This window comes from Argopecten irradians, chromosome 11 (assembly GCF_041381155.1).
Source record: "Argopecten irradians isolate NY chromosome 11, Ai_NY, whole genome shotgun sequence".
In the NCBI taxonomy this organism is placed as follows: domain Eukaryota; kingdom Metazoa; phylum Mollusca; class Bivalvia; order Pectinida; family Pectinidae; genus Argopecten; species Argopecten irradians.
In genome coordinates this window covers 23,221,783-23,247,368 of record NC_091144.1, presented here as the reverse complement: position 1 = coordinate 23,247,368, position 25,586 = coordinate 23,221,783, and the positions used below count along the sequence as shown (strand labels likewise).

The 25,586-nt window shown below is 33.2% G+C and overlaps 3 protein-coding genes across 5 annotated transcripts; 2 read left to right on the top strand and 1 right to left on the bottom strand.

The window, feature by feature from the left end:
• Nucleotides 1-8,093: 8,093 nt before the first annotated feature.
• On the top strand, nt 8,094-13,156 carry LOC138335040 (uncharacterized). The gene is made up of 8 exons (XM_069283938.1): nt 8,094-8,223; nt 9,158-9,333; nt 9,687-9,832; nt 10,652-10,793; nt 11,154-11,231; nt 11,589-11,782; nt 12,160-12,228; nt 12,500-13,156. Exons 1-8 carry the CDS (start codon nt 8,120-8,122, stop codon nt 13,154-13,156), a joined length of 1,566 nt encoding a protein of 521 aa, XP_069140039.1. The 5' UTR covers nt 8,094-8,119.
• A 137-nt stretch (nt 13,157-13,293) lies between these two features.
• On the bottom strand, nt 13,294-16,704 carry LOC138335042 (uncharacterized). Of its 2 annotated transcripts, none has more exons than XM_069283941.1 (2): nt 16,417-16,704; nt 13,294-14,453 (listed from the first exon to the last, which is right to left on the bottom strand). In XM_069283941.1, the coding sequence occupies exons 1-2, from the start codon at nt 16,616-16,618 to the stop codon at nt 13,294-13,296; spliced, it is 1,362 nt and encodes a 453-aa protein (XP_069140042.1). In that variant the 5' UTR covers nt 16,619-16,704. The 2 variants fall into 2 exon arrangements, 1 of the variants encoding a protein (XP_069140042.1); XR_011210225.1 differs by lacking the exon at nt 16,417-16,704 and adding an exon at nt 15,793-16,235 and having other exon boundaries at nt 14,314-14,453.
• A 542-nt stretch (nt 16,705-17,246) lies between these two features.
• On the top strand, nt 17,247-24,996 carry LOC138335041 (uncharacterized). 2 transcript variants are annotated; one of them, XM_069283939.1, is made up of 8 exons: nt 17,247-17,385; nt 18,850-18,915; nt 21,343-21,387; nt 21,760-21,804; nt 22,297-22,323; nt 22,838-22,879; nt 23,183-23,224; nt 24,799-24,996. In XM_069283939.1, the coding sequence occupies exons 1-8, from the start codon at nt 17,313-17,315 to the stop codon at nt 24,924-24,926; spliced, it is 468 nt and encodes a 155-aa protein (XP_069140040.1). In that variant the 5' UTR covers nt 17,247-17,312; the 3' UTR covers nt 24,927-24,996. The 2 variants fall into 2 exon arrangements, with proteins under 2 accessions (XP_069140040.1, XP_069140041.1); XM_069283940.1 differs by lacking the exon at nt 17,247-17,385 and adding an exon at nt 18,317-18,364.
• Nucleotides 24,997-25,586: the final 590 nt, after the last annotated feature.

Sequence of the window (25,586 nt, the reverse complement as noted above, 5' to 3'; positions counted from 1 at the left end):
ACCGAGGAAATAGTAATTTTGTTGATGGCGTGACGTCACGAGGCTTTATTGCATGGGTAACCATGCAATACAGCCTCCGGCGGCTTGAGTACATGTATTGCCCTAGACCAGCCAATATTACATGTGTAGGTATGAAAGAAAATATGATCTAACATAAACACAATTATTTTACATTGAAGAGAAAACACACACTACACGCAAGTACATGTTGTAAAGGGTGTCCACTTCAGCAGTCCCTAAAACTTCCTCACAGTTATAATATAACACTCATTCATAAGTGATATGCAAGAAAGATAGCGATATTCTACCGAGATCACAAAATGCAGTAACAACATTTTGTGACCCCGAGGGCAGAATATCCATATCCTTCATGTCTACATATAAAAGAGGTTTTTTCCCTTCTATTTCTCATATCTTGACGTTTTTATTACAATTTTACAATACAAAAATATCCCTCGAAATCTGCAGCAATATGTTATATGAAACATACGTTAAATTATGTGATTATTTTCAACGTAAATCCCCCAAGCACCCTAAATACCAAGTTTCGCTGGAATAAGACAATATCTAAATGTTGACCAATCAGAAGTAAGAGAATGGTGGTCATATTGATTGAGGTTTTAGAAAAATAAGGCTCGCATGCCCACTTGACCATGATGGATATCTGTGCCAAGTTTCATCTGAAAAGTTACCTACATGTACATCTAGACGGATATGATTTTTCATATCGTATGTCTTTCAAATCTTTAGGTAATAATTTTGAATTTGTAATATATCTTTTGCATTTGATAGCTTAAATTATTCATTGTATATAAATGATGAAAATTATGTTAAATATATCAATTATAAACACGACACAAAGTTGTCTCTGAATTCATAGTCTGGTTTTGACTATGTTAACACGTGTTACGTCATTAACACTGGGTCATGGTGACTGAGTGGTTAAGGTATTCTGACATAAAAACTAAAGGGTGCTCCGATATAAAAAAAACAACAACAAAAGTTCGAAATCAACTCGGCACTTCCTGGTAAACACAATCAATCATTACTAATTGTATTATTTTATTATAACTAAACTGAAATCAGTAAGTATCTCCATATGTGTCATGGATTTTTTTTTTACATTGCGTGGTTTAAAAAGAAATACACTAAAGATTACAAGTGATTATTATAGGAATGCGTTTTGGAAATTCTAATACAGATTCGTTTTCACATAATTAGTCCGTCTGTGTTTATGAATCGCTGTTTTAGAAGAACTTGACGGAAACATGCTTGTTGTTTACGAACAGAAAGGTATTAAAGATATATTAGAATAAGTTAAAACCAAAACAATGAACGCCATAAATATACTTACACAAAGCTTTTTTCATTATCGGTATCCTACAACTACGAACTAGTGCCTGCAAAACATACCTTCTCCCATGAAAAACCATTAAATTTAAGGTACATCTAATCTTCTCCCATACCATATATGCACTTATATAGGCCATAGCAATGTCAGGAAGGAACACGGCACTGACCGTTTGTGTATAACATACACTAAATGGCACATCAGCACCCCCAGGTAAAGCACGGGTTGGTTTCATATCTCCCCAAAGTAATTTTGAGTGAGAGCAATCGTACGACAATCCAGTTGATGCTCTGCCATTTTGTGCATATAAGCCTTCTATCTATATACATGTATCACATTATATAGATATTTCACCTATAAAATTTGTTGCTGTCCCCTGGGTAAATAATATAACATATGATTTTTCCATGGTGAACAAGAACTCCCCAGTGGTAATTAACACCAGTGAAGTTACTAGGTCGTCCCACCTGGTGCCTCAGGAGTGAACTAATTTTAGTTTTAAACTAAAATTCTTGTCTCCCCATGGTAAACATGGATGAGACCTAACAGAGCCTACCATGTCCCACCCGGTTTTCCTCGGGAGTGGACTAAAATTCCTGTCCCCCATGGTAAATCATGGATGAGACCTAACCTAGAACTAGATTGAAGTCAGATTTGATTGCATGCGAGTCCGAATCACTAGGATCCTGCCACAAGAGACGGTCTATACCGACCCTCTCAATGCACTCAAGGCCTCCTATTTCACGGACCCCTCCCCTTTTCTAGGAATCCCAATGCAACTTACTATGTTAGCCTCATCCCAACCCCCAAACCTTTTTTTTTTTAATTGGGCAGTGATTTCTTAAAAATTCAGGAGCCTGTGTCACTTGCTAAAGGCAAATTAAACAAGTCAGTACTTACTATAGTTAGTGATGCTAGTTATTAGCTACAATATTATAGGTACAAACACATGTATGCCATCTAAACTCTTGTATCCAATACTAAGATATTAGCACAGTTGCCTGAAGGTTTTAAACTAAAATTCTTGTCTCCCCATGGTAAACATGGATGAGACCTAACAGAGCTACCATGTCCCACCCGGTTTTCCTCGGGAGTGGACTAAAATTCCTGTCCCCGATGGTAAATCATGGATGAGACCTAACCTAGAACTAGATTGAAGTCAGATTTGATTGCATGCGAGTCCGAATCACTAGGATCCTGCCACAAGAGACGGTCTTTACCGACCCTCTCAATGCAAATTAAACAAGTCAGTACTTACTATAGTTAGTGATGCTAGTTATTAGCTACAATATTATAGGTACAAACACATGTATGCCATCTAAACTCTTGTATCCAATACTAAGATATTAGCACAGTTGCCTGAAGGGGCTGAAAACATTAGCAAAACAAAATGCAATGTTTATGTTTCAAGTTCTGCTATCTAAATGATCATGAATCGACACATCTTAAAATGGTTTAATTATGAATATACATGTATATACCACAAATTCTAAACTTTTCTACAGTTTTGACAACTCAATACCAACAATTAAATTACATTAAGCCATTCCCAATTAACTTACAAAATGAACACCATGACATACCAGTGACCATTTAAGTTAAAATAACATGCTAATTTTACATGCCTTTACTCTAACACTGTGACTGATGAAGGTAATGAGTATCTAAACCAGCATCATAAATGAAATCATGCTTAGCACTACTTCTTTGTTGCACCTACATGCATGAGTGTGTGACTCATAAAATGAAAGTAGAATGACAGCAAGTTGAATCACACAGAATATTACTTTACCGTATAATTTTAATTGACCTTTAATAATTCGTTGTTCAACTGAGAAATTACAATGCAATTATGTACCTTATATATCCCATATGTATATTTATTTCATTTATTCATTGTAGAAAAGAAGAAATGTGTGCCTTTGCATACAAACAAATTTCTAGCTATACATGTAACTATAGCTATTACATAATAGACTTGTATCTGTGTCATTTCCTGAACTGTGTATCAAGGTTAACATATAAAGTCCCACGATGTAACTGTTATAGTTAAAAATTCGAATTTGTACAAATAAGTAGAACACAAAATGATTGAGGTTATTATAAAATTTACTATCTCGTGCTTGTTGGTAAATCCTTTGCTGTTCAGATTAAAATTTGCTCCAGTATGTACTGTTGGTAAATCCTTTGCTGTTCAGATTTAAATTTGTTCCTGTATGTACACGTCTGTTATACCTCTACTTATTGTGCTTGTATTATATAAAACACAAGACCTGGCACACAAATGCTCTAGTCGAAGTATGACGTCACATATTGAGATAAATGCACATGCATAGCATTTATTCATTTTAAATTAACTTTAAGATTATTATTTATAATGGAAATACTTAACTTGCTATCTAAGTATAATTATCACTTTAATATATGATTTATATCACCTGAGAATTAAATGTGTCCCTGTAAGTGTTTAACACAACTGTCCTAATATTGAGAATTCATTAATGAGATCTCCAAGAACATAAAATTATTTGATTATTTACGAGGGTTGACTTATATAACTACTTCATTATGAGTTAAAATGTCTGTTAATGGTGTCATGCATAAGTTTGAATGATAGTTGTAATAGGAACATGAAAAGTACCATTCTTATAAAATGTGAGGCAAAAACACTGTGATTTAATTTAAAAACTACTAATCCTTTACCTGTAGAATTATGTTCCTTGAAACAGCAGATATCAAACTATGAATTCAATGACTACATATTTAATATTTATAATTATATATCAAACCTATATCAAGGACGTATATGAGAAGGATAAGTCACACTGGGTTTTGGGGAAGTCCAAGACAGGCGCTCTTGTGTTTGTGCACTGACCGTGACGTTGGGCGACGACTGATTTTCCTTTGATATCCGCCGGCGCAGCCTTTGATGTAGCGGGTGCGAGGGTTACCGTCTTACTTTCTGAAGCGGGCCGTCATTTCATGAGCTGTCGTATTTTTTTAACGAAAATTTAAGACATATCCCCTAAATCTACCGTTCTTAAAGCAAGTGATAAACGTTGTGAATTTTGATAAACTTTACATTGGTGTTTCGTTTGATTCGATAAGATAAGTATTTGTTGAGAAAATGGCTTTTATTCCCAGTTCATAGCCGTCTCGCATGGTGTTTAGTAATGTAAAGAGACAGTCACGAATCCTTCTCACTTATAAAGTCTTGCCTATATATATAAATATCATACAATTAATACAAATTTCTTCGTTCGTTTTAACTATATATTAATAAAGTACATAAAAAACACAACTATAAAACAGTTTTTTCTCCCTAGCGCTTTCTCGGCTCATGCCGGTCTTCAGGGTTGAATTCTTTTATTTGTAAAACATGACGTCATAGTACAATGACGTCATAGTAAGATTACGTCATGACATGGTACATAAAGATATTGTGAATGGTTCTGGAAGAAAATAACAAAAACATGAGGACGAAATAAAAACTAATATGAAGTTCCTTTGTCCCGTTCTGAATTTAGCACAGGTTTCATAAGTTGAATGAAATACATTTCTTTATTTTCTCTTCTAATAAAGTACTATATTTTAAAATAAATCTATGCAATAACAATTGCAATCCACCATTATTTAAGTGTTTATCTAGGGAAACTAACAACCAGCTAGGAATACATGCATAAATGTACCGGTACGTCCATTTCAATTATAGTTTGAATCTAGTAGAACAAGTGAATCGAATTGGTCAAAATTAATATCTGCTGAAAATTGGAGAATGTTGTATAAAGTGGTTTCAGGTTATAAGTTGATACTTTTATAATTACTTATATGCATGTTTTGGTAAAGTCATTTATGAGACTAAGTGTACTTGAAAGCATAAAATATTGGCAAATAATAGACATAAAAAGATAAATGCATAATAATTGTAATATAAAGTAAAGGTATAATTAATACAAATTGTCCCCATGCTGCCTGTCACTGCTACAAACCTTACCCCTAAGTTTGCATCAGTTTTATATTTTTTTTTCAAATTTGTTGTTGCTAGTCTATATACTGCTATTGGTATATATTTACTTAAACTTATTTAATACCTTCCTGTTCTGGAACACCTTATTACTGGAATACATTGTATGTATAAATATAAAAGTAGGACGGGCACTGCACTAAGTAATTATTATCACCTAGTAGCCAGCATATATATAGCACTCCCAATGCTAACAACTTTCATACATGTAATATATAGGGATTGGATTTCGTTTTTATGTTAACCATGCTTGTATGGAGCAATTCCTCTAAGAATATATTCTATGGGGCGCGTTAGCGCCCCATATTGAATATATTCTTAGAGGAATTGCTCCATACAAGCATGGTTAACATAAAAACGAAATCCAATCCCTATATTTACACTCACACGACTTTATATTTATATTTTATGCAATAAAATCGTCATTTGAAAGTGACGTAATTATTCAATAAAAGTCGGTCAAAAGTGGGAGGAGCTTACTCAATTGAACAGCGAATGATGACGCTTCACGTCAGGTAGAATTATTCATCCGCGAAGACAAAAAAGTTCAATATTTAGTGTAAAATAAACATGACAAACAAAGTAAATTTCAGAGATAATTTTATTTAATCAGATCAGAACTTTAAATATATATTCAATTTTGCTAAAAGTTAATATATAGCGTAATAACATAAAGAATTTGTACACGGCCACATGTGTGAACTCTGTGACCGTTATTGTGCAGCGAGGCGAAGCTGACGCACGCTTACACACTTGAGTTTGCCGAAGTTGGCTAAAACACCGATTTTCAAGTAGCTCAATGTGTTTGAGATGTCGTCTGACCTGACGATATTACATCCTTGGGAGCCATGTGATTATATAATCTACGCTTAGATCCATATCGCCATCGATAGATGAAACAAATTCATGTGTTCGATGGATATGTACAATGTATTTGTGGTGACGCGTAACTGTCAACACGTGGATTATTAGCGGTGCATGTTTTATAATACACATGATTAAATTCTCAAAGAACAAAGACAAGAGGATATGTTTATAACTGACCTCTATCAGAGGGTCTCACGCCCGTCCATCCCAAAGACTCGATCGTAGGACGAACATAGGCACAGAGGTAATGTTTACATTAGACAACCATCATTTTTAACAAAAAATGAAAGCACGTCGCCCCGGTCGGGATATTTTTCCGTTTCTTTATACAATTGTTAATTTAAAAATTGTTTGAATCATATATAAATATAAAACATGTATATATCGTTTACATTTTTCCAAAATTCTATGAAAAACATCAATATACACGTAATGTTGCGTCAAAATGTAAACAAAGCCATGTGTTTCTTTTAAAAAAAAAAGTAGTCCTTTTACGTTGCACAGAACATTTTCATACGCAAGTTCAAAGTTCAATGTTACCATGCAGTTATGGTAAACAAAATCGGCTAGTATTAGCGTATCGTGACCAAGCCTAGCAAGTGTAAATATATATATATATATATTATTAAAAAAGAACCACCTAGTTATCGGACATGGTTATCTTAAGTATCTATGGCATATATACATACTGCATTAACAGAATTTTTACACAGGGACCTTGTTTGTTATATTTAAATATACACAGCTGTATGATGTGACAAAAGGGTGTACTGTAATATGTTTTATGTATCTATAGCGGCTTAGCATCCTAGAGTTACCTCCCTTCTTTTGAATGTTATTTGTTAAATACTTTTACCTGTTATTTTCATCGATTTAAAAGTTGTTGAAATATTTCATGATAGTAATTCAATTACATTCCTAAATAAGCATTATTTACAAAATATCATGATCTATGGTTTATGTAAGATACTTCGCCGGACCAGCGACAGCGTGATCAATCAAAGTCACGATATTAAACGATAGATATTATTTAAGTCCGTAAGCCTATATTTTGGTCACATTATCAATTAACAAATTAACATTACCTATTGTATCGACTACCGACGATCATTGAGAAGTTGAAAAAAATGCCAGCTCCCTGTGATGGCCGAGGCTATTTCGGGGGTTTGGTGCTCTCACTCTGGCATCCGATTCTCGCCGTAAAAAGTGGCATGTGTCGTCGGTTGGCAGTCCTATTGATGCTATATTTTGCTGTGATATTCTTGGAATGATGAAACATCAACGACAGGGATTTTTCGCTCTCCGATGGAGACAGATCACATCGAAAACATTTGCACTGCCATAGACTATACAGATAGGCTCAAAAAGTGAAACAAGCATCCAAGTCAAAGAGACGCTTAAGATAACTTTAATCCTATTAATAAAGGCTGTAACAATCAGAGTCAGTGAGATGCTTAACTATATAAAATCTTAAAGGGACTTGTTCTGTGGATATTAAGGATCGACGCACCCCCGCTAATCTGGGACAGCTAATCGGCGACCAGCTATCCCAGAGAATTGTTTGTTTTAACCATCATTTATCATTTATAATTGGATAAATGCATTTATTTTCGATGGTCAAATTTTCCGTGATATTAACTAAAAACGATGAAATTAAATTTAAATGATTTTGAATTTTCGCTTTCTGCCATTAAGAATATATACGACTCAACGATTCCTCAATATTTTACGATCGTATCAATGACCCGTGATATCTCGAATATATCATTCACACAACAATAACCGGCATTATGGCAATGGACTCCGCCGAGATCACTCAGGAACGATAACTCTGTGGTGGCGCTAGTGTACTATGGTCCATAGCGATTATAAACAATATGGCGGCAAAGCCTTGTCGAAACTGGGCAGTTCCCAAACTGAAAGCGGAATTGAGAGCGAGAGGGGCAGTGGTAACTGGTCGGAAGATCGATTTGATAGAAAGGTAAGGGTATTGTTTTCTTGATATATTTTGAATAGTATAATATATATATTTAAATAATGTGCGGATTTTTTTTCACCGCTGCACACGAAAGCCAGACTCGGATTGCAGTTTCCTTACTTCAGACGTACGATGTAACAGTTATGCACGGTATGGTTTGGATGGTCGTGGATATTTTAAAATTTATACATGCTGTTAAAGGACAAATAAGAAATATGTCAGACCTGTACCTCTCTATGTTTTCCTTTTATTAGATTCTGTACAGGTGTATATGCACCGCTGTACGTAGTACCGAGTAATTTAGTTTTTGCAAAGAATTTATACCTTCGCAAGGAAACTATTGAATTTTTATTGTGTAAATATATGATATGGTCTCTGTCACTCAGCTAACGTAGCATGTTTCTTTGTCTCAGTCAGTAGAGCAGTAAGAATTCACACCTGGGCCCGGTTGTTCAAAGCATGGTTAGCTTAATCATATAATTAGTGAAATGTTCATTCATCATTTACTGCAAAATTTATGATTATATCATCACTAAACTCATCAAGTAAGTAGAGAAAAGAGCTTTTAAGATTCTTGTAAAACTTTGTAAAATTTGTATTACCAGAAAATAGTTTATCTTGATTTAAAAATTGTTGTTAAACTGTGATTTTTGAACAACTGGGCCCAGAGCTCAACCTCTTTTTTGATTCCTGACTGGGGCACTGGACAGGAATCATATGTATTTTACCTTGTACGTGTAGTTTGTCATATAGCATTACATTCATGTACAAGTAATGATTTAATCAGTATAAATTAATAATCACCAAACGTATACATGTATCATCATGATTCATTTGTCAATCCCTTGATTGCATTCATTGTACTATGTTATTTTTTTTTTAAATATTTCATTTAAACTTTATCTCTAAACTTGTTCATTTGCATGTTCATTTGCAGATTGGAAGCATATGAAAGGAACCAAGATTTCAGATCTCCAGCCATTGATATTCCAAAACATGTTTCTGTTTCTTGGCCAACTCATGGATATCAACAGTTAATAGCTGATCATAAAGTTGTAATGCCAAAAATTACATCGGAGCAAATTGAAACCTACGTTTTATATAGAATTGCAGGTATACATAAATATGCAATGTGTTATCAAACATGATTTGATAATTTTAAAGCCATAAATATAGCAAAACATAAAACATGTATATTGTCCTATTATATTACATGTAGGATGCTTAATGCTCTGGCACATTTAAAGAAAATTACATATAAAATTACAATATGCATATATACAGTACCTGTATGTCTCTTTAAAATGATTTTCGTAAGAGCCTTCAATTTTTAAAAAAAATTTTTATTAAAACTTGTATGATATGAAAATCTGGGTATACAAATGCACTAGCCAATTATGCTAGACCCAGTGACATCCGGTTTAGACAATGTTAAAGTTACACTATATTTATAAATATCATTTCAGCTGATAACCAGGCATCTGCGGACACACAGGCAATGGAGAAAGGGAGGGATCTGATGGCAGCTCAACGTGTCCTTGCTTGTTCACTCCTCTTTGATAAGGACCACATTTTCTTAAGTGGCATAGTGAAAGCTGCTATGAAATCCAAGGTATACCAATGTGTATAGACATGAATGTTTTGCTCTCTTTACGCTCAGATAACCTGATAAATACCCGTTTTCAGACAGAAAGAAGAAGCTACAGTTTCTAGAGCTGATACAATGTTTATTTTCATCAATAATGTTAAATTTTGAAAATGATATCAATACACAAATAAACTCAAAATCCACACATTAAACATTTCAGTTTAAGATTCACATTTCAGGTCTAATTGTAGATAATATTTACCCAGTACATGAATGCAAGGATTTATAAGTCTCATGTACGTCCTTGATGAATGGTATTATTGCATGTCTAATAAATTATGTGCATGTAGACATAGAATTTTACATAAATTTGTTTCAAGATCATATAAAAGAATAATAATCATTATTATTAAAGGCTCACTACCTTCCTGGACCAACACATAAAGGTTTCTTAAAAAACATTGATAACAATATAACATCAGAAAATATACACCGATGGCCTAAGATGAGATTACAACACCAAACATATGCAAGATTTCCTGTGTAATATACATGTATGATAACAATGGAGAGTCATTTCGCTGTTTTATGGTATTTAGAACGACGGCGGGAAACATAAGACAACCTGCGTTATGAAAATAAACAATTCATTTATTTTAATCAAATTGTTCAGAAGGTGATGATACACATTAGTAACTTTCGCAACTCTGAAAAATATCAATCTCATTTTATATTCCTATTTTAAAATTTAAAAGCCATTTCGAAAAAGATAGTGGGCCTTTAAACTTAAGTTACTTAACTTAAATTTCATTGTTGTCATGTATTATACTGTATATTTTTCAGCTTTCTTATAACTATAAACTCCGGCTTGAGAAAGTTAGTGGGGAGCCTGTAAACTCAGAATGTGAATGTCCGGCAGGAATGGGACCACACAGTACCTGCAAACACATTGCTGCGGTTTTGCTTATGCTTGAAGTATTTACAGGTATTTCATCATGTCAAAAAATGATTTAAACCATCAATGTTAAAGCAGTTACAGCACATATCCTGCTACTCTGAATTGTCACTTCAATTCAACAGCTTTTCATAACATTTTTCTAATTATAATATTTATACAAAAAAATTATGATATTCTTATAACAAATTGAGGAATGACACCATGTTTTTATAGCACAATCTCAATTTCAGTATCATTTCAAAAACCTGTAACCCTGGGTGAACTTGAGTTACTTATCAGCACTTTAAATTTGATAAATATATATTTAACAGAGTGTAACTGAATTGAAATACTTAATTTTCTTTTAAATCAATAATATAACTTATTTTTCAATTATCTACTATCTAGATTCAGGGGAGATCAGAGTAGAAAAGTCCTGTACAGAGAACCTTCAAAACTTCCACAAACCCAAGTTTCACTATGAAGGCAAGTACTAAGCATTAAAATACATTCTAGTGTACACTTATATGTAATTTCCCCTTCACTATCCCTATCAAACAACTGCTGTTGCTGGAAAAGGGGATGTTGCTAGAGTAATTATTGTAAAACAAATCTTGATCTGTATGTGTAAAGCCAAAATAACAGTTTATGATTTATATTGTGTGTATACCATAAGTGTTGGAATTTCTGGGTAGCCATATATACATGTATAGTTATGTATATGTGTAAGGTATATATGGGTATATGTGCAGGTTACACCATGGCCAGACTTGCATGGTAATATTCGACCACGTCTAATTTACAGTCCTGTTTTAATGTTAATAAATGTTTTCCTTTTTCCAGGAAAGCCTGTTCCATCTGCAGACATACCGACTAAGAGATATTATTCTGATACCATACTAGATGACCCAAGACCACTTAAATACCGAAACAACCCTGGATACACATCATATGTTCATAATGCTGCAATCAACTATTGCTCACAATCTTCAATGGATATGGCCATGAGATATTTGATTCCAGTTGCTGATTTACAGGTACTTAATTTTAACAAACAACTTAAATACTCATTAATACTGCTGCCCCTCATTTACAATGCTTTTGAGAAGGGATGGATAGGATCACCAAATGAAATGTATTGATGATAAATACTTGACCACAGTATACAATTCACATTTGTTTTTATATATATGCAAATTACTATATCAATTTTATTCTATATAAATTAACATATATATAAATTCATGCATATAAATTAATATTATCATGTTAAAATAACTGCAAAAATTTGTAAAGATCAACAAAGTACTATTTATTTGCATACAAGTTTATTCTCTTGTATGGTTTGGAGTTCTTGTAATGCTTAAATATCCTTAAATGTATTACAATGACAATTCTTCATCTTCTTATCAAGACAGCAGCTAAAGACCATGATTACCTAGAACTTCCATTCACACAACACATGGTTGACAGAGCACAGAAGGTAATTATTAGGGTCTTTAATAAAACAAAACACTGATCTTTTTTTCTAAAAACAAAAGTACAAACATGTATATTGGGAACATTTACACTCCACTGAGTCAAGATTTGTAAAAACATATGTTTGTGTAACTTTTTCCCCAAGATATAAATAAAAATGTTCTTGCTTCTATATATTGTATATGTTGGACATGTATATACAATGTATCTAGAAGGTATATGACTTGACATAGAGGTCTTTAGACTTACTAATATAAATATTTTATTATTTGTAGGTAACAGAGAGACAAGCACAGGACATCCAGAGTGACACAAAACTACAAGCAAAGTCACAAGCTTGGATCCATAATAGAAAGTGGAGGATTACTGCTTCAAAGTTTGGGGATGTGACTCACTCTACCTCAAGACGCAACATGGAGAAATTGTGTTCATCTATTTTATCTTCAAAGCCTATCATAAAAAAATCTGTGTTTCATGGAAAGGCATACGAGAGGAAGGCAATTACAAAGTTTGAACAGAAAACCGGTTTGAAGGTCAAGAAATGTGGACTTTTTGTTGACAAGGACTATCCGTACTTAGGTGCAACACCTGATGGAATCATCACAGAAGAAGACAAAAAAGCAATAGTGGAAGTAAAGTGTCCATACTCAGGAAGGAATGAATCCATTAAACCAGGACCTCACTTCAACTTCCTTAAATATGATGAAAATGGACAGATTGTTCTCAATGTACATAGCAAGTACTATGACCAAATTCAGGGACAGATGCTTCTGTCAAAGCATCAGTTATGCTATTTTGTTGTTTATACCTTCTGTGATTTATTTGTACAGGGAATAGAGATTGATATAGAATACTGCAATTTCAGCATGCTGCCCAAATTGGACTTATTTTACTTCAAACATTTTCGACCATTTGTATCCAAAACATTATGAATATCACTTATACATACCTGTACATGTACATGGTAAATTGTATAGATCTACTTTCCATATAGATTGATTAGTAACAAAGAAGCATACAGACAATTAAAAATTGTTAAAGGTACACATCCTAATAATGTTTCAGGTATTCATGCATAAGGTCCAACAATACTTTGCCTAAAATTACACAGGGCAAAGCAGATGAATATAATTCTGGATCCGAAGATCAATTTTGATGATGCGAGTGGTGTATCTAAAATTTTATATTTTTTTGCAAGACCAATGACCCTCTCTATATGTATTCGTTTTGATGCTATTCGTCTGTCTTTTATAACTTCATGGGCTTCCAGTTGGGATTTGCCTTTTAACATTGTGGGAGTGTTAACAAATACATCCTGACAGGCAAACAAGTCCTGCACCATTATCCCCCTATCAGCCATAATACTGTCGCCTGGACTGAACAGTCTGTTTTCAGAGCGAAGTAGCTCGGAATTCTCAATGATCTGACGATCACTCGCAGATCCACCAAAACTTTCACTAACATATGATACTGCTCCTCTTGGAGTACAACCTATCATTGTTTTCAATGTGTTTTTATGTTTATAACTTGACCATGTGCAACTCTGTGCATTTACCTCCGATGGTTTTTGTATGGGGACTTCTGTAGCATCCAGAATTACTCGAGTTTGAGGGTACTTTTTTCCAAAATCCTCTGGCATATGTTTTGAAACAACATCACGTGATGCCCATATATCTATTTCCTTCAATTGAAAATATAGGAAGTTGATCCATGTGACAATAATTTTTGACACTGTAGACTCGCTTATCTCGAACATAAAACTTAGATCAATGTCATCCTTTGCTTGGCGAAGCTTCATTAATGTAAGAAGCAGTTGATCCTGAGGGGAAATAGCTGTACACTGTGAATCTAAATGAAATGTTGCAGGGCCAAGAAGGTTAAAGAAAAACATGAAATGTGAGTAATTTTGAAATCCTGTGTAATATTGTAATTGCTTTGGCCGTGATATAAAATTATCGATAGAACATTTCCCAAGAAGAGAACACTGAGACCCTGACTCTTTAAAACATTCCTCGGGACGTGTATCGTTGTCATAACTCTCCACCACTACCTCATCTGGAGTTGTTGTTGACAGCGTGACCTCCTCTATAAAATCTGGGATGTTCAAGGTTTCCTCAGCTGCCTCAGATCTAGCTGCAGATCTCTTTGCCCTTGGACTATGAATATCTACAGGTTTCTTGAAGTCAAAAATACTGGGTACAGCGCCATCTTTCAAACGACCTCGCTCTCCTACAAATTGTATCACAAATTATTGATGATTTGGTATATAGATAAATAATCAAGATCTACACTTGTGTACGTGTATGTGATAAAGCTTTATTTGAGATTTAACTGTATGTATTTGGAGTTGGAATACTAATTATATTAATTACATCACTCATGCATATACGATGAAATTTTTCTATACTTAGATCTAGTTGCCATGGCAAACATCCGAAATTAGCATAACTTAGACGAAATTAAAAAAATATTGCCATTTTTTACTGATTAAGAAACATTAGAGCGCAATCTGGAACAAACTCAACATTTAATCTGAATAGAGAAATACACATATAAAGTCTGTTCAAGGATTCGCTCTATGATTTCTAGAACATAAATGAAAAAATAGGCTTAAATGATCACATTTTCTTAATTTATGCATCTTTTGGATGGTTTCCATGTCAACTACATCTGCAATGATCTACAACTCAATATCTGAAATTCAAAATTTAATAACGGATCAGAAGGGGTCCTAAACTGTGCATAGTTCTTTATTTGTTAAAATCTATTAGGAAATTATATTTATGGAACTTTTTATTTGAAGATTTATAATAAATGTTTGAAAAAAAAACATGATTTTAATGACAAAGATAATGTTTCTAAATTCTAATTCAATGTATATTACATGAAAATACAAAATAGCGTAAAGTGAAATATATCATTTTTATAGTGGATTTTTTTGTTTTGTTTTGTGTTCAACCACGAAATGAATAAAATTGCATGAAATGTTACTAAAAACATTTCATTTTTAAAGAAGACACTTTCTTGTCATGCCAGAAACATACAAGATTATAGATCTGAGTTTACTGTAAAATTTATATATCTACTTTCATTAAACTGACTCCAGAACAGCTGTCATGTTTTTGGCATCATTGTCTTTAAAATCCATAACTTATATAATTAAAAGAAACAAAAAATTATGGATTTCAAGGTTGCAAGATTGCGAGGTGGCTCTGACCGGCCATCATAATGTCAGATACCATTTTCTTCTAGAAAACAGTCATATTAATATGTATATAACTTGCAAGACTTCAAAGTATTGATAATTGATCATGAGAATACCTGAAAGGTATTGCAGATCAAACTTATATGTAAGATTATCTTAGAGAAATTAAATTTAACTTATAGGCCTAGAACAACATATCCGGGGTGGGTTTTGCAGCAAAACTATACCAGTAACCATCTATTATTTGCGACAACTCATTATCAATCGTAAAAATCTTGTGACATGTAAAACTGAAATGGTCACTTCTTGGATTGGAATTTTGCTGATATTTATAGAAACTGGCTGGTTTGCTTGTTTTCTTACAAGAATTGAGTCCCTTTGCTGTGTTCTGTGTCAATCTTGTGTCCAGACTGTAGAAACCTGGTAAAAAACAAAACGAGAAACCACAAAGAAACGCGAACAAAACATGTTAATGTGAACAAAAGTTAGTATGTAATAAATACATGAATACTAAAAACGAATATAAAAGAGGACAATTTTATTGAACAATTTCCATCTCATTTTTCTCTTTAGATACACTCGCTCAAGTTGACATAAACTTCAACTTATTGATGAAGAAATATTTAGATGTTATGTAAACTGAGAAGTGATAAGATAAAGAAAATTCACATTGTTTGACCAACAGGTGCTGTGAGAAACGTTACTTTGTCATTATTACTATTTTTCATTATACTACACACTGTACAGTCAGCTTACAATGTTACATATATCTAGTCAGTACATGTAACTGTTAAGCGTTATTTCATGATAGGCCCTGATATATGCTTAAGCTTATATATATATGGTACATGTAAATCATAACGATATTTTTTATACTTATATCGATGGAGATAGACGAAAAATGGAATGTAATTAAGATCAAAACCATGAAAAAATAATAATTTGAAAAATAAAAATCCATGTGAATGTTCGCAAAACTGTTCTCACCTAATAGAGTCTCTTTATAATCCCCCGGAACAAAGTGAGCCTTGCATACCACATCAGCTGACGTGGGCTGCCAAAGTTTCTTGGTTGATTGATCGACTCTTTTGACAGCTACTCGCCATGCATATGCTGTTGCCTGGTCCGCTGGAAATTTGTGGCCACCCCGATTCTTACACGCAGGCACACAACAGTATCTACCCGGCATATTCGTATTTCGTTAAATGACCTTGCGTATTTGTTTACGGAAGTGAGCCGGAAATCTATGGACCTTAGCGCAGTGGCGCCACCTGTAATGAGTTATCGTTCCTGAATGATAACCGGCATTATGGCAATTAGGATTAAACGAATCATGGAATCCATTTAACTCACTGACTTGTAACTTGTAATGCATTAGAGACATTTTACGACATTTAAGCTTTTAAATTCATTTTTTATTAAAATGATTTCCTTATTCTGATATGCCATGCTAAAGTGTTGTTAAGATCTGACATATTTGTTTTTTCTAATTCTGATATGCCATGTTGAAGCGTTGTAAAGATTTATTTATTTCATTTTTTTATTTTTATTTTTTTTTTTTTTATAGTATTTTTACAGATGTAGATAGTGATATTTGATGATTTATAAAATGATAAGGTATGATAAAATTATCAATAACGATTAAATAAAAATGATCGAGTCTGTCTTCAATATTAACAGGAAATCGGTGAAAGGTTAAATTAGAGACGTAATCATAATGACTATTCAGGCATTAAATAAATTCTGAGGATGAATTGTAATATATATACCTGTCAAATATGATACATCAAATGATGAAGATTGATTTGTATAGAAAAAAACACCTCCTATTAATACTGTGTCAGTGACGTCCGCGCCCCAGTCCTGACCAACATTAATGCACTATGAAGTACACGGTAGTTTTAAGTTTGGTAGTTTTGGCTGTATTTGTATGCCTGAGTGACGGACAGAGCATTAGTAAGTACTTTACTTCATTATTCTTCTCAAAATGTTCATTCAAACAGTCTACCACATAACATGTTTTCGAATGAATGCATAACTTTTTGATGATGTATGAGTCACAACAGTTCACAACCCAACTCGAGAAGCCGTCGGAAATGAGCCGTATTAAAATAGTTCATATATTTCTGCAGAACAAAATAATTTATAAAATCATCTCATCAGATTCAATAGGATGAGATGAGTTTGGAGTGATCAGTGTACTGTGTATATTGGAGTAGAGAACCAATGGAGTGTCTCAAAGAAGCATGTTTTTGGTTTTGCTATATGGAAAACGTAACTTTAAATACAAACGGTTATATTCACGTACCATTATTCCACTGTGAACATGAAAAATATAGCTGTCCGCTGAAATCTGGTTCAAACACGCAAATATCCATTGAATTTACTTGATGTTGTTTTTTTGTGTATAGCAAATATTGTGTTTCTTGTGAATATAAGTTGTGATTTTCACATAGCAATTCTCCATTTAACTATGCAATAGGATAAACATATGAACTCACCAAACTATTCTTACAAGTTCCTGTGACATATTGTGCTGGACTTTTTACAGTACAACTAGCCGATTTCGTAATTTAATGGACAGATGTTAATAATCTCATTTTTTAAGATTTTGTTAGTATCTATCCTGTATAATATCACATTTCGTTATGTAGATATTTGTTTTCGAGATTGCCATGGTATCACGAATACAAAAACAACGATAATGTTTTATACATAAGTATTGTCGTTGTTCCACCGATTAACCACGAATATGTCTACCCACGAAATTATTTGAAAGATCCAAATCACGAAAAAAAAAATACTCACGAATAATACGGGAGTTTCGAGCTCCTAAAACGACGTGGGTAAAGTCCCCACTTCCGGTAATTATGACGTCACAAAAATCGCGTCAAATAATGAATTCAAAATCACCGGATGGTGGGACTACTCGACGGTAAATTGTAGATTGTTAGGTTTCGAAACTACCGTATTTATGGTATATATGACTTATGCTTTGGCATGTTACATTTTAAATTACTGCATGCATTTATAGAATTAAGATAATGTTCTAGTGTTGTGCTCTCCTGTGTATTTAGTTGATGGATAGTTATTAAATATATTGCAATTTGTGATTTGATTTCACGTATATAATTTATACATTATTGATTATTCTGGGGGATGGAGTTTCTTATAGTTTGTATTTATTACTACTCCGCATTCCGTCTTTGAATATTACAGAGTTAGCTCCCTTGTGGGTATGTATCCATTGTGACGTCAGTATTTTGTGAGCGCAATTTACGTCGTTTTCTCCGAAAACGTATGACGTTAAGCTTGCTTTCACAAGACGTCACAATCAATACCTACCCGCAGGGGCAGACAAATCTATGATATGTAAATACAGAATAGTTAATGTTACTAATCTGTTTTTATCTATCTTAGTTGATCAACTGCTACAACTGAGGAGACTCCAACGGCTGCAACTCCGGCAGATCGGCGGAGATGATGGTAAGTTTTTTTTATTAATCACAGTTTAGAAAGTAGACCAATGTAATTTTCGTTATGTTCTTTTTCTATAATTCTATTATTGGAAATTAATGAAATTGTGATTTTGTTATCATAGCGATGTCACGTTTTCTTCAGTATTTACATTCCTAATAATTGTAACCGTCATATCATACTTTTCGATGCCAAAGAATGTCATAAATGCAGAAAGAATAATGAAATAAGATTAAATAAAAAGAGACCTAACAAAATGTTATTAGTTAATTAGTATGCTACACTGTATTTTACCCGTCATTGATATTATGAATACGTTATTACATCAATACAATGTATTTGAACTGTGATTTAAAAGTCATAAAAGTAACAGTACACGCGGTCATAGACGTGTATACAGAATACATATACATGAGGTCAAAAAATATGTCTGTTTAGGGTTGCCCGACTGACCCTAATTTTTTACCCCCGACCCTAATTTTTTTTCCACTTTTCTACGAAAAAATATTAAAAAGTCGGGATTTTGACCTCAGACCCCGGTTCCGGCCATCATTTTAGAGTGAAAAACACTAGAAAAAAAAAGAAAAAAAAATCCTCCCGACCGACCGACCCAATTTTTTTTACCAATGTAACCTAAACAAACATTTTTTTTGTCTGATCATTATTCTGGTGTATTTATAGAAACAGGAATAACATACATATTAATTAATTTCCATGTTTTTATTTAAAGGGACAATTCAGTCTAAGAGAACATTAAAATTTGTACATATATCGGGAAAAATCCAGTTCTAATGTAAATTAGATCAGTCGGTTTTACTGTAATATGCCTGAAAACCCCATGGTTGTGACATGTGTGTAGGTGTTCAAACTCGCTCGCTGTCCGCCATTACACATTGTGGTCGAACTGCTTGTATGCTGAACCCTGTCCCTAGCTCGTAGAGTAATGCAACTTTTGTCTAGAACTGCTCAAATCGCTCTGAGAGTAGTGTGTTTACCGTATTAGGTGAATTGTCTTGCCTAAAAATCATTTTATCACCTTCTCAGTGGTTATGTAGTTTATTTTTTTAACATGCGTGACTTTGGCTTGGGTATGGGTACAGCGTCCATATTGTACCTACTTAATCGTATTGATCAACGATTTGGTATTTCAATTATATTAATCAAAAAATACTCAACAATGACGTGGAATTTGTCAATATTTTATATTATATATTTCATAAGAAATGTAGAACAATACATTTATGCCATATTTTGCTTTTTGCTTATGTAAAAGAATTAGCCTGAGTGAATTGTCCCTTTAATTTTACCATTGGTTCATTTGGGGATGTATAGTTATTTTTGAGTGAAAGAAAACAGTAGAAAATCTTATTTTGAGCAACACGTTACACTACTCTTGTAATTCCTGTTTATATATTTGAATGAGTTTGACCAGACAGGTACAACTTATGATGCTAACATTTGTTTATCGATTAACTTTATGAAAAAAATACTATTATTTATATGGGTTAAATAGAATTTCGAAATATGCTCAGAAATTTTTTTCCGGTGACATGCATCGATATTTCGAGTATTATAACCGTAAGTCATTAAATATGACAATGCTTGTTATAACCACTTGGGTTTTAAAAAACACCTCTCAAATAGTTTGTATATATCCCATTACATTGGTAATCGTTTCTATCAAGTTTCGACTATTTCGCTATAGATCACGTAGTTGCCAGTATTTGAATCGGTGGTTATAAAAGAGAGAGCTACCTGTGAAACAGGTTATCATAGTCCGATGGAAAATTAATGCAGTTTTCACTACGACATGCGCATATGTATAAATGCATAAATGCTATTCCATTTCGATTAGGAAGAAATGTGAGGTGACGCTATTTTTTCATAAGGTGCATGTGTGTTCATAGTTTATAACGAACTTCTGTGCCATTTATTTTACTTTATGGCGACGACGTCTTACAGGTTTTCTGACAGGTAGGTCTGACAGTCTAAGCAAGAAGAGAAACAAAAATAAATGATTGAGAATGAATTACACATTGTTTTCCTAAAGAAGCGTTTGGAATGGAATTATCAACCAAACTGCTTTTATGTAATATATAAAAGTGTTTTGTTTTAATAAAAATGTCGGAAACACCCCTTTTATGGAAATCACGCTGCATTTACCCATGTCATAAAGCGTAAGTTGCATTATCAAAAGTATCCAGCTTACCTCCAGGACCGTTATGTTATTATTGCGGGTTTTTCATACACATATTTCAAGCTTGTAGTTAACTCCGTGACATCTGGTAGTGTGGACATACATCTGTGTCTATATCAGTGATGTAATTTAGAAAGTTCTCCATTCTGACAGAAATATTAATATTTATTTTTCTTAAAGTAAATATACAAATGTACAGTGAATGACAGATCAATGAATACTGTGTCATTTTATTTTAGGACAACGAAGACTTCTTGGTCCTCTAACTCGTACAAATTTGCTTGGTAAGTCAGACGGATAGAAAAAAAAGATAAATAATTGCATATGAATCCCACAACAAACTAATGAAAATATATAAGAAAACAATATAATATAAATGCAATCGTATGATGATAAAACAGGTTTGCACTCAGAGTCATTCAAAAGGTACACAATAATGAGATGATGACGCCGGTTAACGACCTTTAAACTCAGTCTGTCATCATCATTCTATGTTGTTTTTTATTGATGTATATGATATGTAATCTGAATTCATATCGGTTATGTATACATTTCTCTATTTTAGAGTGATATCAATATATCTTTCTTAAGTACATGTACATTTGATGAAAGATTAACGGGATTCGGTATCATTTAATCTATTTCTTCCATTTTAGGACAACAAAGACTAATTGGTTCGCTATCTGGTAGAAATTTGCTTGGTAAGTCTGAAAATTAGAAAAAAAACCTATAAGACATGTTAAAACTTAAATAACTTTGCACTCATACTATGAAATTATAAATACATTTTCTAATGAAAGATCAGTACAGCGTCATGTGGCAAAATGTAGTATAAAATGGTTACTAATTACCCCCGAATCAGTCTACAAATTACGGGACGATCCGATTTGGAACAAATCATCCTGGGGTATCAGCGCGTTTTAAGAGATGGGTTCAGAAAACCAACTATAGATACCAGGATCACAATTCAGTCTTATAATTTATTATATTTGTTATCTCCAAGTCATCAATTCACAATAATATTGTGTGTATATTTTCATCAGTGTATATTAATACTTTATTCTGTGTTCCTAATCGTTTGTCACTCAGTTAAAAGGATATTTAATGTTGTATTGTTCTTCACTTTTTAGGGAATGAAACATATAATTCTATACACCAACATTCTCTCATTATTCATATTATTTCCATTTCAGGCCGACGTCTGACGTTGGAGCGACTAGGTAAGAATATTATCGATGAAATAAAAAAAAAACCCATAAACAATAGCAATTTCGTGAAACAATGGTCGTGATAATAATAATGTATGGATACTGATCCATTTGTACAAATAATTGTGTATTATAATTATGTATTTTATAGGCGGAGTTATGTAGGCGATGAAGTAAGAAATAATTATATATTTTGTATAGAATAATTTACATTTAATGCGTTCAAGAGAAACCGAAATCTGTTTCGGAATTTGTCCCTATGAAATTTTATTTTTATGCTATGGTAGATCAAGAGAATTATCTTGTTAAATATCTAAATTTCTTAAAGAGGTTTTCGTGAGGAATATGGGGAAAATACGTGATATTTAAAGAACATTCCCAGGATGTGTTGAGATTTCCCGATACCTAAACGTCCTCTTCAATCCGTAACTGGTGTATCGGATGTCCCCCTTAAAATCATTGTACACTGAAAGAACTCCCAATACAAAACAAAATTCTATATCAAAGTATATTCTTTTATCCTTAGGACAAAGGGGTATTACTCCTCTATCTCCCTTAAGTCGACTTGGTAAGTCTTTAAACATTAAAAAAAATAAAAACATAATACGAAAATGATAAGAGATAAATAAAAATCAACACAAATATAAAATCAACAAAAATATAGTAATAAAACTAATGCCTTCGCATCGAATATTTATTTTATAGAATGTTACTGATGTTAATTGTTTTAAAGAAATTATTTTTATGGTGCTAAAAGTTGTTTTTTCTGACTCTTTAAAAAATCGTTCGTCGCTTTCTGATCTAATACAATTTTATTTATTGATTAATTTATCAATAAAATTGACATCAAAGTGGTCTTGTTTCATTTCAGTCGGAGGAAGAAGGTTGATAGGATTACCTCGCCGCGGTGTCAGTAAGTATATGTTTAACATAACGCTTGTTCGTCGCGATGAGCGATGGAAGAAAACGGACCCACGAAATCATTTTACTAGGAGCACATTTTCATTTACAAAATATGTACCGACAAATTGTCTGTTAATACACATCGGAGCGGGTAAAAATTTCCATTGCTTTTATAGATATGGAACATTACAACAAGACACTCTGTAACCTTAATGGCAGTGAATGTCCCGCTTAGATTCGCGGGACTGGAATTAACCCATATAGTTCTAAGAATGCACACTAGAATACTATATTTTACTGTGAATGTCTTGACCCACCACAGTTAAGTATACGTCGTGCTTTGTTTTCGATGTCATGTCCTTATCAGACAAAGTCATAAGACCGTAGAATGACCAATCACATAACAAAAGAAATGTTAATAGTTATATGATTTCCGTAGGCTTTGAAACGCCACGTTTTTGCATGTACACATGTTAAGTACAGATAAATCTACTACTGTTGAAACAATAGGTTTTTGATACTAAAATTGTCGATACATATTTTGTTCAACTAGTAACTCAATTTGTCTGTCCGCTTCCGGTCATCGTACTCATGAGGTTATTTTACTTGTATTCAATATGCGTCTTTAAATAAATAGTATTGTGATGGTATTGTATTGTATAACCAAAGGCCTGAATCCATATTAAAATATCTAGTGCTTTAAATCTTAATTAACACAATTGGAGCTGTTTTACGATGTATACATGTTTGAAATTAATTGTTTACTGAAAAATGTCCTTTTGGTATAACACGTTGTGATATATTCTAAAAAGTAAGTTTATTAGTTTGTTGATTAATAAAGGTCCTATTTACAGCCATGTTCATGTCAGGACGGCCTCCTATGTATACGGTGTGTAGTGCGTATGTAGTGCAAAGTGCGTGTTTTGGGAGACTGTGGTATATTCGTTATGTTTCTTTCTTGTATAGTGGAACTCTTGCCCATTTTATAGTACTTTACTTGTATAACGTCATTGCCTCATGACGACAGTCAAAACGACGTCACGAACCATGTTCTACATATCATTACACCAACTGGAGTTATAAGAAAATTATGATTTCAAAACATGTCGTTTTTGTTTGGTAAGGTTATATAGTGTCGGTCCCGAGCAAATGGAAATATAATGATATAAAACAATTGGTTGTGAAACTAGCATGTACAACTTTCCTCATAATAATATTTCGGCTGGACTGACCACACTTACCGGAAGGGGTTTAAGTAAGTGAATCAATCATACATTATGATATTGTGTGGACAAATATAGTTCATATATACAACGTATTGTCTATGAAAGGTTAAACATTAGCGGATATTTTGGCAGATAAGTATAACAGTTTAAACTCTAAGTAATGTAGACACAAAATGTATACGAAAGCATGCTACAGTAAATTCATTTTTGATTTTCGTGATATTGAAGTGAATATGTGAAATGAAATATATCCCATCCCTATATGATTTCAATGTCATATCCCCCTGTAATGTAATGAAAACTGCATCATTAAAAGTTATATATTGTTTCTGATTTTGATAATATGTATCTATTTTAGGTGACTGTACCTGTAGGAGGAGATGTCTAGCGGGCATAAGCGGTGATATTTGCTTATTGGATGTCGACAGACTAATAGTGGGACGGGTGTGCTGTCAGTTCCCCTTAGCCCCGTTTACACTTGGATAACTTGATCACATGGCATCATAGCATATTTTCATGCTTTGTAGACGATCAGTGAATAAAAAAACTTCTATAACATCGTCTTCGTTATTACTTCTCTTCATTAACCGAAAATCTTTGCCGTTTTTATACCCCACAGAGTGAAGTTAGAGGACATGCTGGAATCATATCGTCAACTCCTATTACAATACTAAGCCATTTTCAGATGTGCATTAATTTTGGTCAAACATGGCTACTTAGTGTTAACTATGGATGTCTCTAGTTTGACGCAGCCTATGATTCAATACTGGTTACCATGAAAATATAATAGAGGATCAATTGGTTGATATTGGATGAATTAAGGGTTAGCAGGGGGTATTGATCAGCCATTGGTTTACAGGTCAAACTTAATTACATTTTTATGTACTTTTATGACATCAGCACATAAATCAACGAGAAAAAAATATCAAGATACATGTTTTATGACGAAGAATAAAGAATATCCTATAGAATTATAATCGTAATTAGAGCTCGGTGAATGTAGAACATAACAAGATCTCAAGAATCATAGTTATGATAGAACGGAAATTGCTTCATCATAACACTGTAATGTAGACCGTAAGATTTCTCCCCTTGTATTCACCAGGCGATATCACTCGATCCTAAGTGTAGTAAATTTGCGGTGTT

Bases quoted from the DNA above. Each gene is read 5' to 3' on its own strand.
- LOC138335040 (XM_069283938.1), top strand. From the start codon at position 8,120: ATGGCGGCAAAGCCTTGTCGAAACTGGGCAGTTCCCAAACTGAAAGCG. The intron at 11,232-11,588 runs GCAAGTACTAAG...TCCTTTTTCCAG, and splicing joins ACCCAAGTTTCACTATGAAG to GAAAGCCTGTTCCATCTGCA. The intron at 12,229-12,499 runs GTAATTATTAGG...TATTATTTGTAG, and splicing joins TGGTTGACAGAGCACAGAAG to GTAACAGAGAGACAAGCACA.
- LOC138335041 (XM_069283939.1), top strand. From the start codon at position 17,313: ATGAAGTACACGGTAGTTTTAAGTTTGGTAGTTTTGGCTGTATTTGTA. The intron at 21,388-21,759 runs GTAAGTCAGACG...CTTCCATTTTAG, and splicing joins AACTCGTACAAATTTGCTTG to GACAACAAAGACTAATTGGT. The intron at 22,880-23,182 runs GTAAGTCTTTAA...GTTTCATTTCAG, and splicing joins ATCTCCCTTAAGTCGACTTG to TCGGAGGAAGAAGGTTGATA.
- LOC138335042 (XM_069283941.1), bottom strand. From the start codon at position 16,618: ATGCCGGGTAGATACTGTTGTGTGCCTGCGTGTAAGAATCGGGGTGGC. The intron at 14,454-16,416 runs GTGAGAACAGTT...TACAATTTGTAG, and splicing joins TTATAAAGAGACTCTATTAG to GAGAGCGAGGTCGTTTGAAA.